The 19611-nt window shown below is 37.8% G+C and overlaps 1 protein-coding gene across 1 annotated transcript in view; it reads left to right on the forward strand.

Annotated features, from left to right (window-relative positions):
• Positions 1-1265: 1265 nt before the first annotated feature.
• LOC149235799 (cysteine protease XCP1-like) overlaps positions 1266-19611 on the forward strand; it is a 107978-nt gene continuing 89632 nt past the window's right edge. Inside the window, exons 1-2 of the mRNA XM_089368670.1 lie at positions 1266-1406; positions 1581-1901. Coding sequence (XP_089224796.1) covers positions 1266-1406; positions 1581-1901 — 462 coding nt within the window. The remainder of the gene's footprint in view (positions 1407-1580; positions 1902-19611) is intronic.

Below are 19611 nucleotides of genomic sequence, written 5' to 3' on the forward strand. Positions count from 1 at the left end.
CAGACTGGTTTATGGCATGGAAGTTGTGATGTTGATGGAGTAAATTGTACCTAGTGTGCGCATAGTGACATTCACAGGAATGGAAGATCATGGAGCCCTAGAGGAGAGGCTTGGATAGCTAAGAGAGCTTAAAGAATATGATATTCTAGATCAATTCCATCACAGGTTCAAAAGGAGCGTGAAAAGGAATGGCACGATCGACACATCAAAATACACACCTTCAAGGTAAATGATTTAGTTCTATTATATGATAGCAAGTTTGATAAATTTCTAGGAAAATTTTGAATGCATTGGCTCGGGCCCTATGTCATTAAGGAGATTACCAATGGTGGAGTAGTTTAGTTGGTAAAGTTCAATGGGGAAACATTCCCAAAGCGAGTGAATGGTAGTGGATTGAAGCCATACACCAGCGATCTGACTAGATGAGTACATGGTGGAAGCATAGTCTTAGTGCTCCAAGCAGTTGAAAGGAGGCGCAGGACTATAAACTACACTCCCCGGGTTGGGGAGCTGTGCGATTACAGAACTGCGTCGAATGAAGGAATGTCACAGTTTTAGCAGAAATGCACAGAGATTTGCGCTATCCAAGAACAGACCACGCAGGGTAGTCAAAAAGTGACCATTATGGTCATTCTTCATGACTTGACAATGGTAAATCCACAAAATAGAGCGGGGGCGTGACATTTAAGTTGGAATTTAAGGGAAATATCTGTGGAAATCTCCTACCTATCCAACATTTATGAACGAATTTTGGGGGGAATGGTTGGATTTGAATTTAAGAATGCTTATAAATTACAGGTGGTTGCCCACTGAAAAGCACTTGACATTTTGGAAATTGACATGATGAGCTCTTAGGCGCGCATGAACCATGAGAGTTTTGAAGCTTTGATAGCGAGTTCAGTGTTTGAGAGGTTGCCAAAGAGACTAGGTAGTTGTTGTCTAGTATTATGTTAGTGCCTATAGAAACCATGAGTGAAGGAGAAGTAATGGTAGCTGAGGGAACTGCTTGAAAAGTAGCAATGGTAGCTAAGGAAGCTGCGCCAGAGGTTGAGAGCATCGAAGTACCAACAAAAGTGCCTAAGTCACCGAGGAGTCCTAGGCTAAGGCCTACACCAACACAAGAGGGTCCAAAAGCAAAGAAAGATAAGTAGCAAGTGCCATAGCTAGTGCACACATCACCCAGAAGGCACTCGCAGAAGAAAAAGCCCACCTTGGAGGAGAAGGGAAAGCTAATTGACCTTGAACCTAAAGAGGATGTTGAGGAGATGCCCATGGATGAAGAAGACATTAACATGAGGGTGGAGGATGTTGACATTGAGGGGTCTAACCCTATCTCTAAGCTGCCTAAGTACATTCCTCTGCACAGAGGCAAGAAAAAGCTTCCAAAGGATATGGATGAAAACAAGGTTGTGCTACATACACCCTTGCTGCCAAACAAAATTGCCTTTGAAGGACCCTGCCTGGGGTGCATCCCCCCATTAAAAGTATAGGATTGGGATTTGGATGATACGGAGCTCTTTCCCCACTTAGCCCATAACCATGATAGTGATCAAGTAGCTGATGTGCTTAGTGCATGATAGGTGCCTGTGGCTAGAGGAGCCGATACTGATCACTCACATGCTGATCCATATGATCACTCAGTTGCACATGTAGGAGAAAATCAAGCCATGGTGTTTGGAGGAATGGAAGGTGACCATGACCTCACCGAAGCAATGAAGGATAAATTTAAGCTTGTAAATAAGTCGTGCAACTACTCCATCACTAGCATAACCAAGCTCGTGCTCAAGTTAGTTGCTCAGATCCTGGCAGGCAAGATTATGCGGAAGTGTCGCACAGATGAACTGTCAACACCAGTAGTGTCTTTAGTGGCCCAATGTGTAGAGGGCATACAGTTCAACTGGGTGCTTTACCTCTGCAGTGAGTTTCTTGCTAACTGTCGAGAGGTGTAGGATCAAAGCAGGACATTTCAATACGCATGGATGCTACTATCGATAGCACTGGTCACGTGGGAGTTACGAGGGGATAGTTAGTTTCCTCCGGTCGCACAGGACCTTCAAGAAGTGGAAAAGTTCACTTCACTCTGGGCTACAAAGGACCCCCAAAGGGTCAAGGACAACAAAGTCTTTTGGATATTGATGGAGATGAATATCCACATGGCCATCAACCGCAAACCATGGTTGTCATTGACTGTTTATGATTAGCTGGTAGAGTATGTGGAGTTCAAGGCAAACTTCCACCAGTTCTCCATGTGTGCATGGAAGGATTCTGAACAAAAGTGGTATGACCTCACATACTTGGGCACGGAAGACGCAATCACAACAGTTCTTGACCACTAGCCAACAGACCAGTGCATCTCTTCAGACTTAGTAGCTAGGTCTAGCATGTCCGCAGTGTGACGAAAGAAAGAAGAGGCCAAGCGGAAGATGGAACAACTAACAAAAAAGAGGAAGAAGGAGGCTGAGGACAAAACTATGGCAGAGCATGCTGTTGAAAAATAGATAGAGGAAGAAGACGAGCGTGACTTTGACAGGAGTCATAAGTCACTATCCCTAGAAACAAAAGCAGAGGAGGACTAGCAAATAGGGCAGGGAGGAGTGAACCTAGAGTCTACTCCATTATGGATTAAGCACAACAGGGAACTAGAGGTAGTAGGGCCGCAGAAAAGTCAAAGGCCAGAAAGAATTCCCTCGACCCAATCACCTTGAAAGAATGTGATCTAAATGACATTGGTGATATGGTGAGGGATGCCACGGCGAAACTGCTACGACAGTTTGAGCAGCAGCAAAAGTAAGCCTTGGCCACCATTGAGATAGGTTTACTCGAGCTGCAAATCCAGGCATCACAAGTGAAAACTAGTGTGGATTGTAGTAGCGTGACGTGAACCAACTTGGCACCTGGGACAATTGAAGTAGCAAAAATGGTTCACCCCTTGGAGCCTCGGTTTATCGCTCTTCCAGATGGAGCGCTGACCACGAAAGTAGATGATGATCAGGCCACTGTCCGCGCTAATTCGGATTTAAACCAAAATTCAACAAATTATAGAGATAACCATATACACAGAGATGCAGCTGAAATAATACTTCATTTCATTAATGTAAAATACTAAAATATGCTTACAAACAGAAATGGAAATAAACTAGCTATGGCGATGGTAGCTTATCTCTGAGAAGAGATGTGGCAGCTACATGCATATGAACTATGTTACAATGAGGCTCGAAGGCGTATTTATTGTTGAGAAATAATGGAAAACCATAAACATCTAAAAACCTAACCCTAAGAGATGAAACGCAAAACTGTGGGCCCCGCTTGGGAAAATTGGTACATCAACTTCCCAGGGTCGTAACTTTGGCATACAATATTCGTTTGACACACACCATAGCTCGTTAGAAATATCTATTTGAGGACTACAACTTTGGGAAGAGAAATATCAATCCTTAGACTGATGTTGCTCCTATATTTCCCAAAAAATGATGTTTAGGGCCTCAAAACAGCTCCGGAGGTTCAGGACTCGAAAAACTACTAAAAATAGTAAATTGTGCTACAAATAAGGAAATTGAAAAACTGAAAGAGATAGTTGTGGGGGTCCAAGTGGGATAGGTGGGTGGCCATCAACATCCACCTGGATCATTCCTCCTCGCTTAGGAAGTAATGGTCCACATTGCATTGAGTTCCTCCATCTATTGAACTTGGTCCCTGGTGAGTGATTCTACAATCTCTGATGTGTCCAATAATGGTGGGAAGCATGGTGGAGGGAATTCCACATTGAACATTCAGTGCCAGTGAATGAATGGAGGAAAGTTGTGCTCCAAAGAATAATTTCCAACAGCCTTGGTAATGTTGTAAGGACCAAGTTGGAGTGGTTTGAGCTTCTGATGGGCTCTTGTAAGGCGTTCTTTCTGCAGATGTAACCAAACTTTGTCGCCCACCCAAAACATGTGTGGTACCCCTGTGGGTGAGGAGAAGTTGTTCTTGTGTAATGTCATCACCATATCTATCTTCTACTGCTACTGCGTGGAGGAACCGTTTGCAGGGGTCATGGATGTGGCGACATTCTTTCCCTTACTTTGGGAGCCAACCAGACAAAAAATGAATTTCCTCACTTGGGAGATGAGCTTGTTGCATTTCTTAGTAGTGATCAAGGAGGTAGCGGTAGGTGGGGCTACCTCAGGTATCATATATAATGAATTACACAAGTAAATAATGAAAGAAAGAGGCTGGTACTCATACACAACATGTCGCCACCACAAGTATGGATGGCCTAATAATACATCACAATCATACAGAGGTGCAACATCACACAATACCTCGTTTGTGAAGGGTTTGATGTTCTAGGGAAGGCAACACTGCTGGTGAATTCAGAGATCTCGTCCTTGGTGAAACCACCCTATATTTTATGGTTGTGGGTGTGCTATAGTCGGTGGGCCCAATCGCTTCACAACCTCGGCTGAAATGAAGTTCTTTTGGCTCTCACTGTCAACAATGAATTGTAGTGGCGAACCCTTCACCCACTTCTGTGAGTGGAAAATACGCTCCCCCTCCTCTAGATCTTCGATCTCAATCTTCTGGATCTTGGTAGTGGCAATACTGGTAATAGGCTCCGCATCAATGATCGATTTGCCTTTGTCATTCCCCTTATTGGGTTCTGACTGAGGGTCGGAACATGCATCTGATTTAGAAGCCTTCAACTCGACCACCAGCAACTGCTTGATCCGACACTCACTTATGTTGTGAGTGGGGCTCTTATGGAACTCACACCACTTTCTTGTGTCCTTCTTCAACTTCATGGTGTTTTTCTTTTCTTGTGGCTTCAATGGGTTGTCTTGGGTGACCCCACCCTGGTTTTGTCCTTTAGTCTTCGGATTCACAGATCCATAATCTTACTTCTTCTATTTAAACTTATGCTCAATTTTGATAGTGTATCAATATGTCGTGCCAAGCGAGGAGATGTTCAAGAACTCCATCTCTTCCTAGATGTACCTATGTAGATAGTCATGGTATTTGAGTACCAAATGTATCTCAGAATCCTTGATACCCAACTATGTGCAAAGGGTATGAAAAATGTTTATGAACTCCGACACATCCTAGTTCCTTCCCTGTTGTAGTGTGGTCCACTTTATGTATTTGTCCTCGTAGCTTTTGACAGGTTAGTATTGCTCCTTAATGGCATCCTAGAATGAATTCCAAGTGGATGTGGCTAAAAATAGTGAGCCCATACTTTCATCCTTCTGCTCGCAGTAGGTTTCCCACCAGTCCTTGACGTGGGGGGCTGCTTGAGAAGAGCGAAAATAATTTTTTTTGACTGGAAAAATCATCAACAAAAGAATAAACCTCTAGCATATTTAACCATTTATCTATGACATCTGCATCTATCTAACCCTCGAAGATGTGGATTTCAAAATTAACTTTTACCTTAAAGGGTGTGGCATCTCCAAAGTAGCTATTGGAAGCCAATGTGTCGCCTCAAGGTAGCCGCTAAAGGATCTGGGAAAAGTTTTCCAACATCTTGTTCCTTTGTCACTCGAGGGCTTCTTCAAGCAAGATTTTGATAGTATCTCCTGCCCCCTCATCTTTATTTTCATTTGCCATGGGAGGCCATCGGGCTTTACGAGGCTAGTCTTGCAAAGGTTCAACAAGTTCAAGCCCTAACTCATTATATCCCAACCTTGTTGGGTACATGCAAAGAAAAATAGAGAAAGAGCAGACCGCTCTTATAACACTGATCTAGATTTAAACAAGAACACAACAAATTATAGAGTGAACCATATGCACAGAGATGCAGCAGAAATAATACTTCATTTAATTAATGTAAAACACTGAAATATGCTTACAAACAGAAATGGAAATAAACTAGCTAGGGCGATGGTAGCTTATCTCTAAGAAGAGATGTGGTGGCTACATGCCTTTGAAATATGTTACAATGAGGCTTGAAGACCTATTTATTGTTGAGAAACAATGGAAAACCCTGAACATAAAAACCTAACCTGAGGAGATGAAACGCCAAACTGTGGGCCCCATTTGGGAAAATTGGTACATCAACTTCCCAAGGTCCTAACTTTGGCATACGATCTCCTTTTAACGTGCACCATAGCTCGTTAGAAATATCTATCCAAGGAATAAACCTTTGGGAAGAGAAGCATCAGTCCATGGACCCATGCTTCTCCCAGATTTCCGAAGAAATGTCGTTTAGGGCCTCAAAATGGCTCTCAAAGTCGAGGACCTGAAAAACTACTAAAAATAGTAAATTGTGCTACAAATAAGGAGACTGAAAAACTAAAAGAGACAGTTGTGGGGGTCCAAGTGTGATAGGTGGGTGGCCACCAACATCAACCTAGATAACACACCCTCCAGAAGGTCAAGCTAGACTTGGTCGCACTTCCAAGTGAAGCCCTTCACACCTTGCATGATGGTGTAATCACATAACTTTGGGCTTAGGAACAACAAGAATTAAATGTCATCAACGAGAATAAGGTGAAAAATGCCCAAATGTTTTCTGAGAATACTTCTGCCATCAATCTCTTTAAGGTTATTGTTGGGTCCCTATAATACTAGTGATTACCCCATTACTATTGTAGTTATACCCCTTATTTATATTTTTGTGCCCCTATTACCCCCATATTGTTATTTTTGTGCCCCATAGAATCCCTCTATTGTTATTTTTGTGGCTTTATATTATTATTGTTAGGTCGGCTGGATTATATTGTGACTCCTTAGACTCCTATATATAGAAAGGAGGTTTTATCATTTGTATCATCCAAGAATTGTTCATTTATGTAATGTAAAGAAGGTTTCCCCCTCGAAGAGGCTGAATTCTAAGGCGTTGATCTATCTTTTCTATCTTTTCTTGAGCTGGTTTCATAACATTTGGTATCAGAGCTTTGGATTCTAGGGTTTCGCTGCTCCAAACAGGTCATCGTGGCATTTTCTCTATAACGTTTTTTTGTGATGTTTCAAAAGTAGAAAAAAAACCCATTTGAGAAGAAATCGCGCTGAACTTTGGGTCCGAATTTCAGAGCTTTTCGCGTGATATTTGCAGAGATATGATCTGAGGAAGTTGGTCTTTTTGCAGACTCCTGAATTACATTCAAAACAGGTGACCTGGGGAAAATCGTCATAACCTTCTCTCTGGGGATCGGATTGAAATTTCATAAGACGGTACAGAAAGAGGACAGAATGTAGCTTCTTGTGTGTGTGTTTCAGATTCAAAGGTTGAAACAGCGACTCGTGGCACATCGTACAAGTTCGCTCTACTGAACCAATCTAAAAGCAAGTCACTGTGGGAGATTTCACATAACTCTTCCTTGGAGAATCCAATTTGGCTCAGACTTGTGGCATTGGAAAGAGAACGCAGAAGGCTACTACAGGTAGCAATTTCAGAATTGGATGATCCGAAATTACAGAGATACATCAGATTCAATATCAGGCTTCTATAAAGTGAAAAAATGTGTGTAGTTTTTTTTTAAATTTTTGTGTAAGCTTGGTTTAACGTAATTCAAAGGGAATAGTAAAGCATTATTATCAGTAACTGATGCCCCGAGGAAAGAAAATGCAAACACCTAGTAAGGAACCTGAAAGCTCTAGCATGACTCATGAAGAAGAGGAAGAAATGCTACATGATATATCAAAATTACAAGAACAAGTGCAACAAATGTCACACTCACAAAAGCTAACAGAAGCTAAGATAAGTGGCGTGGAATCCAAGATAAAGGGCATGGAAGCTAAGATGGATGACTCGAAGACACATTTGAAGAGGGACATGGCAGATTTGAAGATAGATTTGAAGACAGACATGGAATAATTGAAGAAGTTGCTACAAGAAAGGGTCACTAATGGTGAAAAGGTAGTAAAGGAAACTCATGATGAGAACAAAAGAAATGTTAATCATGATTCCATAGATGCTAATGTTGGATCGAAGAATCACCATATTCCAAAAATCGATATGAGGAAGTTTGATGGCAAGGATCCCGCCACATGGATATTACAGATGGAGCAATTCTTCGATCTCAATAATGTGCAAAATGCACAAAAGGTACGTATGGCAACTGTATATTTGGAACCAAATCAGTTTGTATGGTATCAATGGCTTTGCTCTCGTAAACAATTTATCACTTGGGCAATTTTTACGGAAGAATTGATAGCACATTATGAAGATACAAAAAGCAACACTTTTTTTAGCCAATTGATAAGTCTCAAACAAAAGGGTTCAGTAATGGAGCACATTGAGGAGTTCCAAAAATTGAACATAAGGGTAAAAGATATTCCAGAGGAGCATAGGGTCTTTAAAGGATAATATCCAACATGATGTTTGCCTTTGGGAACCTGATTCATTAGAGAAGGCATTCAGGTTAGCAAGAAAAATGGAAAGCAAAATTATGGCAATCAGGAAGCATACCACTCACAACTATAAAGACGGAAGTGTTGTTGCCCCTAGTCTTCCACAACCTATAAGGTTGACACCACAAAAATTGGAAGAAAAAAGAGCAAAAGGGCTTTGTTACAGTTGTGATAGCAAATACACTAAAGGTCATAAGTGTGCTGAGAAGAAATTATTCTACATAGATTGTGAAGAGGAAGAAGAAAAGGAGCAAGAAAGGTCAAAAGAAGAAGATATACTCCAGGAACAAAGCCTAGATGAAGAACAAATAAATCCGACCATATCTTGTAATGCATTGGCGGGAATTACCACTCCTCAAACCATCAAGATAGAAGGACAAATCAAGAAGAAAAAGGTAATAGTGTTGATTGATTCAGGAAGCACCCACAATTTTATTCATTGTAGGGTAGCAAAAGAATTGAATTGCTTCCTATATCCAGCACCAGAGTGTCAAGTGATGATTGCAAATGGAGGAACAATAAATTTCTCTGGAAAGTGCCATAATATCAAGCTATCCATGGGAGAATATGTATTGACTAGCCCAATGCTTTCCATTCCAATGGGAGGTGTTGATGTTGTACTAGGAGTCCAATGGCTACAATCCTTGGGTACAATAGCTTTTAATTTTCAAGAACTTTTCATCAAATTTTCTACGGAAGGAAAGGAAGTTGAATTAAGGGGTATTGCAGGGAAACCAGGAAAGATAATCAGCTCTAATGGCATGACAAAGCTTCTAAAAAAGGAGCAAAGAGGTGTAATTGCACAATTATGTTCGCTAGATGTTTCCACATTGGAATCATCTATTTCTCCAGATCTCCAAAAAGTCTTGGACAATCATTCCAAGGTATTTGAGACTCCCAAAGGTCTCCCACCTATGCGTGATCATGATCATGCTATTCATCTGATTCCAGGAAGTGTTCCTCCAAACATCAGGCCGTACAGATATCCCTATGTCCAAAAAAGTGAAATTGAACGTATGGTTGCAGAAATGCTAGAGGCTGGTATAATTCAACCGAGTCAAAGTTCTTTCTCAGCTCCAGTAGTATTGGTGCACAAGAAGGATGGATCATGGCGCATGTGTCCGGATTATAGGGAGCTCAACAAGCTCACTATTAAAGATAAGTTCCCCATTCCTGTTATTGATGAATTACTGGATGAATTGCATGGATCAATTTACTTCACCAAGTTGGATCTTCGTTCGGGATATCATCAAATCAGAATGAAGATTGAAGACATTCCGAAAACGGCATTTAGAACTCATGAGGGTCATTATGAATTTTTGGTCATGCCTTTTGGCCTTACCAATGCACCTTCAACATTTCAAGGTTTGATGAATTCAATTTTCAAACCATTCCTTAGAAAATTTGTGTTAGTATTTTTTGATGATATACTAATCTACAACAAGTCTTGGAAGGATCATGTTGAACATGTTGACAGGGTGCTACAACTATTGGAGGAGAAACAATTATATGCAAAAAGATCCAAATGTTTCTTTGGAGTCCAGGAGGTGGAATATTTGGGTCATATTGTATCTCATGAAGGAGTTAAGGTAGACCCTAGCAAAATTAAAGCCATTAAGGAATGGAAAATCCCCACATCCATAAAGCATCTGCGAGGATTTCTTGGGTTGACAGGGTATTATCGCAAGTTTGTTAAGAATTATGGGAGAATAGCAGCACCTCTAACAACATTATTGAAGAAAGATTCATTTTCATGGACTCCGGAAGCAACAAAGGCCTTTGAACATCTTAAAGAGGCAATGTGCCAAGCACCGGTCTTAGCTACACCGGACTTCACAAAAACCTTTATTGTGGAATGTGATGCTTCAGGAAATGGAATTGGTGTTGTTCTAATGCAAGATGAAAGACCCATTGCTTTTGAAAGTCGTCCAATCAAGGGAAAGTTTTTAAGCAAAGCTATTTATGAGAAGGAAATGTTGGCAATACTCCATGCACTTAAGAAATGGCGACCCTACCTAATGGGAAGACACTTCAAGGTAAAAACGGATCATGATAGCCTTAAATACTTTTTAGAACAAAGATTATCCTCTGAAGAGCAACAAAAGTGGGTCACAAAGATGTTGGGTTATGACTTTGAAATCATCTACAAAAAAGGGAAGCAAAATGTGGTGGCAGATGCACTCTCAAGAAAGGATGAGGATGTGGAAGCATTGTTGTGTGCCATTTCTATTATCCAACCAGATTGGATAAACGAAGCAAGGGAGGAATGGAAGAATGACGAAGAAGTGTGGGCACTTATTCGAAAGCTACAACAAGATTCCAGTACTTCTGATACATTTAGCTGGCAAAATGATTCGTTATGGTACAAAGATCGCTTATACCTCTGTAAGAATTCCCAGCTAAAACAAAAGATTCTTATGGAATTGCACACTTCTCCCTTAGGAGGGCACTCAGGATTTTTAAAAACTTACCACAGGGTTAAGAAGGAATTTTTTTGGGATGGCCTTAAATCAGATATTCAAAAGTTTGTGGCGGAATGTTTGGTTTGCCAGCAAAATAAAGTTGAAACAATTAAGACACCGGGTCTATTACAACCTTTATCCATTCCAAGCCAACGTTGGGAGGAGGTTTCAATGGATTTTATCACAGGTTTACCCAAGTCTGAGGGAAAGAGTGTCATCATGGTGGTAGTTGACAGACTTACCAAGTATGCACACTTTTGTGCATTATCACATCCATTTAAAGCCAGTACAGTTTCTACTGCATTTATGGAAACAGTTCAAAAGCTACATGGAAACCCAAAGATTATTGTAAGTGACAGAGATCCCATTTTCACTGGAAATTTTTGGACAGAATTATTTTCTTGTCTTGGTACTCAGTTAGCTCATAGCTCATCTTATCATCCTCAATCTGATGGGCAAACTGAGATAGTAAACAAATGTTTGGAAGGATATCTTCGTTGCTTTGTATCTGATAAACAGACACAATGGGTCAAATGGTTGCCTCTGGCTGAATGGTGGTATAACACTTCCTTCCATACAGCAACAAAAATGACCCCATTTATGGCACTTTATGGGTATCAACCACCATCCATCACATCATATTTAAGAGAAAATTCTAAGGTTCAGGCAGTGGAACATCACATCGAACATCAACAACAAGTCCTCCAACTCTTAAAGGATAACCTCGTGTTGGCACAAAATAGAATGAAACAACAGGCAAATCAACATCGCAGTGAAAGAAGTTTTGATGTAGGTGATTGGGTATTCCTACGGCTACAACCATATAAGAAAATGTCCCTAAAGCAAGCTAAGAAGGATAATAAATTATCACCAAAGTATTATGGTCCGTACAAGGTGTTGCAAAAGATTGGTACTATGGCATACAAATTGGAGCTTCCTGCAGCTTCTCGATTGCACCCAGTTTTCCATGTTTCATGTTTAAAGAAGGTTATAGGTGACAAGCTCCCAATTCAAACAATATTGCCAGAACTTGACGAGGAAGGAAAAATTATATTGGAACCGGAAGCAGTCACAGAAACAAGAACTCGACAGCTACGAAATCGATCAATTTCAGAGTATCTTATCAAGTGGAAGAACTTATCCGCTGAAGATTCCACATGGGAGGATGAGAATTTTATGCAGAAGTATCCAGAACTACTCAAGCGTTGAGGACAACACTTTTTTGAAGGAGAGGGGCATGTTGGGTCCCTATAATACTAGTGATTACCCCATTACTATTGTAGTTATATCCCTTATTTATATTGTTGTGCCCCTATTACCCCCATATTGTTATTTTTGTGCCCCATAGAATCCCTCTATTGTTATTTTTGTGGCTGTATATTATTATTTTTAGGTTGGCTGGATTATATTGTGACTCCTTAGACTCCTATATATAGAAAGGAGGTTTTGTCATTTGTATCATCCAAGAATTGTTCATTTATGTAATGTAAAGGAGGTTTCCCCCTCGAAGAGGCTTAATTCTAAGGCATTGATCTATCTTTTCTATCTTTTCTTGAGCTGGTTTCATAATAGTTATCACCGTGAAGAATGAGCACACTACCAAGCTAGTGGTGGAGGCATGCATGTCTGTTCCCAAGCTAGATATTCCTGAAAATGTGTTAATGGATGAACAGATTTAGAAGCTTGTTGCTGGAGTGCATGAAGTGAGATCAGAACTGGCCAAATTTTTGTTGGAACTGAATCTTAAGATCATAGAACATGCATTGAGGGACAAGCCCTCGACTCTTCCAAAGGTAAAGGAGCAATGTGAGGCCATTGTCAGAGATGCAGTAGCCACTGTAGATAGCGCAATGAAGGAGTGCACAATGTTATTCGAGCAGGCACTTGAAGTGGTTACCAAATCGCAGGAGGATACCACCTTGCAAAGGTTGGAAACAGAGGCCCGAGAGTTGTAACAGAGATATGATGAAGTCAAAGTGACAGTGCGCATCGTCGCCCTTACATAGAGGCTAGAAAAATTGTAGGAGGCAAAGGTGCTAAAGGAGAAGGTGGATGTAGCGCGATGCAGCGCAGCATAAAGAGAGCATCCTCAAGGCCAGAATAGGGCCTTCGCTTAATGAATCCTATGTGAACACAACCACCGTCAAAGGAAAACTGGCTAGTCTGGAGGGAACAAAACAAAAGGTACAAGCATATGGCACAATGCCAGTGATAGAGCAACTGGTCGAACAGATGAAGTAGGCGACAACACAGTACACCACCAAATTTGCAGTTGTGTAGGTGGAGCTAAGAGGTCTTCATGATAAGATCTCTATGTCGGAAGAGTTACTCAAGGGCGAGTCACCATATTTGTGTTGGGAGCCTATTGGGAACGGGTTCCCTGGGGTCAATTTTGGGGTTAAAGGCCCAAGTTTTGGGGCTAATGATTATGTCAAGAGTCAATAAAGTATTTCCACCCTTCTTTTGTGTAAAATAATGTTGGCTTTAGAGATCTACCCATGCTCCACGGACCATGGGATTGTATAAAAAGGAGGTCATAGAGGAGTCGAAGATAGTTCAGTTCATAGTTGAGTCTTGATATATTTTATGAATGGGTCTGTGAGAGCTAAGATTGAAGAGTCTTAGTGTAGGAAAAGGCTTTCCAGCTGAGTGCACAGAGGCCTAGCTTATTATTTTCCATGTCTTCATAGATTTCTCAAATCTAGAGGTGCATAAAATATTACTTTATCATATAGAACCATTTACTAAATTCTATAGCAAGGTACTCATCTTCTAATTAGTAAGGGATCATAACACTTGACTTCCTGTTATTCTAAGAGCCATGTCTAGTGTTTTGAGTGTCTTTATGCTTGTTGATTTGTATTTTCCTGCATTCATTTTTCAATTGCATATTTCCTCTCATTAAGACCTTGAAAAGAGCACTATTTTTGGTTGGTAAAACCATGAAGTTATTTGGAAAATACCTACCTAATTATGATCCAAGCCAATCCATTTGAAGCTAGGCAATGCATAGCACATGAATAAAAACCAAAAACAAAATAACATAAAAAGGAACCCCTCTCTTAAATCCTAATCCTCAAAATTCTCAATCTCAAATTGGATCTATAATCACCAGAAAAATATCACAATGTATCAAACCAATGGAAGCCTTTAACTCTAGCCTTGCTCATAGTTGGTCAATACCTGACATGGAAGTTGGGTTCAATCCCACTAGTCAAAATTGACACAGATGCAATAGTTGGTTGTGGGGGAAATGTCTTCCTCCCTGAGGCAGTTATTGTTGAAATTTGAGAGACAAGTCAATGAACACTTAATAAAAATGTTGATGTCAACCAAATGACAATTTGGAGATAAGGATGGGTAAAAGCATACGATTTGGGACATGAAGCAGAGTTAGGCCCACATTCATTTAAGTGATTCCAATGATGAAATTACTTGGTCTTATAACACGAACGATGGAAATTATTCAACTAAGTGGGGGTATCTTGCAATGAAAAACCTATTAACATAAACAAATAAATGGTGTTTCAAGAAGCTGTGAAAAATCAAAAGACAATTGAAAGGCATTATTTTCTTTTGGCCTTTTTGAAAATAAAGAGTTCTAATCTAGGAAAAACTGCAATTGAGGAATAAATATAGGGTTAGTTATTATTCAATGTCTAGGAGGAATTCCTTCATGGCCACTTTATATGAAGTTCATTAAAGGCTCTTAGGGCCCTTCCGAAAATAGTTGCTTGGAGAGTTTAGTTGGCCCCAAATTCCAACCTCCTTGAGGAAAAGAAATGACCTCCATTAAATGTGTCACAACAATCCCTAACTTACTATCCATTTATAATCCTTTTCTTTATGTGAATGGTATTTGTATGGTGGGTGAGGTAAGCATCAACAAAAAATTTATTTGGGAAATTTTTGATGGTATTGGGGAATCTACTATCTCAAGAGGAGGATAAAATAGAGCCTTAGGTCCTAAATGAAGCTTCTAGAGTTCAATTAACATGAAGTAACCCTAACCACATGAGAAATTTGAGCTCCTAACTATCAGAAACAATTGAAAATTAGTTCGAGTCAAAAATAAAATCTTCCTTGATCTAGGATGAAATTATGGACCACCAGTTTTTTTCATGAAGGGAGAAAAATGTAAGGGGTGTGGAAATGAATAGGAGATTGTGGGAGAAAAAGGAAATTTGAAAAACATATTTAAGGAGACTAATGGGAGATAAATATTGGATTTGTATGTTGAAGTTATTCAGCATATATGGTAGGTTGCCTCCAATTATAGGAGATGACCTGTAAACATTGGTTTGTTCCTAACAAGAACATTGCTTACAGCTAGTGGTAACTTCTGTGTAATGATTTGTTGGTTGGAGGAGTGTGGTTTCTCCTCTTCTATTTACTAGATATTTATAAGTACTATGTGTTTAATACCTACCTTTTTGTTTATGTAAGAATAAAAGTTTCTTATTAAAGTTAAAAGACACTACGTTGTTAGATACTTAATGGTACATAGTATACAAACATATATAAATTGTATATAATATGTGGAAAAAAATTTGATAAAAACTATTCTAAAAGACAAGTAGGAGATTATGGGTATCTTGAATGAATTCGTATTGAAAACACAGATATCATATTATTTAATGGGTCACTGTAAAATTTAGTGTGATAGGGTTGGCCAGGTGAAGGGAAACCTTGTGAAAAAAAAACCTAGGTCACATAGTAGACCTTGTCAAGAGACAAATCTCTCAGACGATAAAAACCATTCAAAAACCTAGAAGCCAAGCATCATGAATGTTATCTTCTGGCAATAGAGATTATTTGAAAGCTAATTTATATATAATAATGTATGAAATCATTGTCATAAAAATATGTTTGTAACTATATTTATGATGAACTATATGTAACTTACGTATTCATGCAATGTTGAAGACATAAATGAGAAGGTATATAAAGAAATAATGATACTAGATAGGGAAAATAGAATTTAGAAAGTATCTTACATAGAGAAATAACAAGACAAAATCAAGAGCATGAAACATTAGTTCTCCAATAGCTGTCTAGCACCACGACACATAGTAACCTGGACTAAATTTATAGACATCTTGTGAAAAGAAAGCATGTCTATATAGCTTTACTGATAATAGAAATTACTACCAAAGGATCTAGGTTTAAACATTACAAATTCTAGTTAACACATATTTTCAAGAGGATTAAGTACTTTGCAACCATTATAATTTATAATAGGCCCATACAACATAATACGAAGCTACAAATTTGGTCATAATCGATCTAAAATCTAATGGAAAGTTTAACATAAAATTTCAAAGTATAATAAGTCTAAAGAGATTTAGAGCTTTAACACCGGAATTGTCACTAAATAAAATGTGGACTTTGTCATGGTCAATGTAAAATTGGGCTAGATATTTTATTTTTTTCAAAGTCCTAGAACCAATCAATAGGAAGGAAAAAGAAAATTTCATATCTTAGTACTTGGAGACTCAAAATGTATATTCTTGCATATCTAACCCTAACCGCCTATGCGAGAAATGAATTTAGGAAAGGGTTTCAAATTAACCTATAAATACATAAGGATGTGGATTATATTAGGGTTTAGAAAAAAAAGAGAGAAGGAAAACATAAAAAGAAAGTAAACACCAGAACAACAAAGAAATTACCTAAAGATTGGTTATGCCTGAACAACAAGTTTGGAAATGCAAATGTGAGAACAACAATAGGTCTTGGTGAAAGAAATATACGAAAATAAAAGCCAAAATGGGGAAGAAATTTTAACTGAATCGATTCTTATCAAACTCATAGAGTTTGTATGAAAATACTTGCAAATAAAGTTATACAACTAAACCCTACTAAGAATTGAGTTTACACTAACAGAATTTTTAAGAAAACGGAAGAAGAGATGTGATTATGTGGAGAATTTTGGATGGTGAGCGTGCTCAAGGGGTTTTCAAACCCTTAATTATTTGGTGCCCAATGATTAGAAGAAATATAGCTAATACCATGAACAAGTTCCTACTCACCATTGCTAAAGGTGACATTATAGTCTCAAAGCTAGAGTTGCCAACATCCCAACCCATTTTGAGTTAGAGTTTATTTTAAGGCAGAGTATAGCATACAAGAAACAAAGTTAGCAAAATTGGTATCTTCAAGTTGAAGGTTAGTAAATCTAGATTGAGCACCAATGGAAACAATCCATACAAATGAGGAAGTAAGAAACTTTACCTGTTAAGAATTGTCAATCTTGACGATTGGAAGCCCTTTTGTTAACATTGAAATTTGAAGACTAGTAATCAAAACCAAGGTAAGCCCTTTCCTTGGACCTACCACTCAAACCTCGAAATAAAATTTTATGAGAGAAAAGTTTATAATGGAAATCCTTCTCATTGTAAGATTTACAAAGTAAATTATGGAAAAATCTCTACCCTAGTGCGAAGTAATGGCTTACCTGCTGCCGACAAGTTAAGACACTAGGAGAATGAACTATCTAATAACTTTCTAATCAAAAGAGCAACTAATGGGTGAATATTCAAACCTTTGAAACTTGGAGGTAAGTCCCCACCATAAAATACATGATCATTCACGTGCTTGGGTAAAGTGGCATTTGTATAATTCACCATAAAATCTCTAAGCTAAATGGGAAAATGGAATTGCATAGTGGCTACACTTAGAGGTCACAAAAAAATGTACACACATAAAGTCCAAACATATCACAAATAAAACCTTAGTAAAAATTATATCATCCAATATCTTGGCCTAATGGAGGTAATGCCAAAGATATTCACCCTCTATGAAGTTCAACCATAAGCGGTTGACATAATTGTTGTGATGTGTTGTAAGTATATAACATGAGGGCAAGGGTTAAAGACATAATTTTTTATATATAAAAGCAAAGAACTCCATCCCATATAGAGAATCTAGGATGGAACTTTAAAAATAGAAAATGAAAATGTTGTGTCTCTTTTAAAATGTTTTCCCGTGATTAAAATGAAGAAATGTCAATGTTTTTCTATGGTCTAATATATTAAGCTAACTATATATATATACATGTTGCTTAATTAGGATAAATTTTATAAACATGTAAGGTTTTGGCTATATCAAAATACCAATAGCATCCAAAACAATTTAGTAAGAGTCTAGTATTGTTATGTTCATAATGTACATTCAAACTAGATAAAAAAACTTGATATTCAAGTTAAAAACTAGTATCCTATTTTCAATGGATGTGACCCTAATAATAAAAAAATTAGATATGAATGAAAAATCTTGTCTTCAGCTACTGGAAGTGTGCGTTATACTAATTAAGAAACTCTTCTCCTTATAGGTATTCTTCATAATGTATTTGACCTAGCTGTAAGCCCACTCCCATTTTATATAATTTGTCAATCTTTGAATTTATTTCCCTATGAATGTGATCAAAGGATATAACCCTAAAGATTTTAATTAACTGCATAATTCTAATCATTCACTAATCCAACAAAGAAGTGTTTAAGGAAATATAACATTTCAGCAAATTTATAACAACATTTGAATCCCCTATCACTTATAAGTTTGGAATTCTAAAGTCGCACAATTGAAATGAATAACATAAAAAGACGATTTGTATTATTGTAGTACTTGTTCAGTAGTCATATATTTGTTCATGGATTAAATTATTCATTCACATTAGTAATTTTTAGTTGTATTACTTATTAGCTAGTTGTATTTTTTAACCAGTGACTAAATTAGTCACTTATGTTAGTACTTTCTAGTTGGGTCACTTAGTATTGCTCATTTGTGGTAGTATTTCAGTTGGAAAACTTGTGGCAACTAAGTGTTTTAGTCACCTAGTCACTAATTTCTCATTTTATACTAGTGTATTGCATGGAATTCGAAACTTGAGTCAGTTATAGCGATTGGATGATACAGACAATTTTAAAAAGTTGTTAATTTATTTTTTTAATACTGTGAGTTTATGCATTTTCATGTGAAATTTTAAATATTCAATATATACATGTAGATGTGTTATATAAGGTATCCATGATGGTGCCCTGCAAGGTGAACACCACGAGGTATTGCATGAAATTTTAAATTTTAAATATATACGTGTACATTTGTTGTATAGGTCTTCCACAAGGGCACAATGGAGGGGGAACACCATGGGGTATTGCGTGGAATTTGAAACCTTTTATTTATTTATTTTCATAATTAAATTCTCATTTAATTTTAAAAGCTAGAAATTTAATTTTAAAGAACACAATCTTATGTATATATGCATATTACACATGTTGTGGAGGGCACTTAGGATTCTGATGAGAAAGTGAGGATGCTGATAGATCATATATTTTAGCAAAATTCTCTTTGATGCAAATTTTTATTTGATAATTTTTTTTATTATATTTACTTTTATAATGATATACATTTTGTGACTTATTTTAAATAGAACTATTTATTATGAATTGATCTTTAATATGCTAATTTTGGAATTTATGTACATTTTGCATGATGATTCTTATAATGTTAACAGAATAAAATATGGAATTGGCTTCAAATTATTAGGTTTTGTGAAGTTGTTTAATGAATAGTAAAATTGTAAATTACAAAACATGGTAATTGTTGGATTCATGAATAGATAATCATCTTGTATAAAAGAGATACTATGTATGTGGGTTGATACTTAACTTTTAATATAAAGTTGTTCAATGCAAACATACTATAAAATTGCATTATAAAACATATATTCTAAATGACCTCCTTTGTCTTAAAATCTACTTTCATATACTAAATTGTATTTTTCATGAAATTTGAGAAAGCTTAGAGATTCAGAATT

The sequence above is a fragment of the Pinus tabuliformis genome, chromosome 8, assembly GCF_031772625.1.
Source record: "Pinus tabuliformis cultivar Carrire ecotype Pingquan chromosome 8, CPIR1, whole genome shotgun sequence".
Taxonomy (NCBI): Eukaryota; Viridiplantae; Streptophyta; class Pinopsida; order Pinales; family Pinaceae; genus Pinus; species Pinus tabuliformis.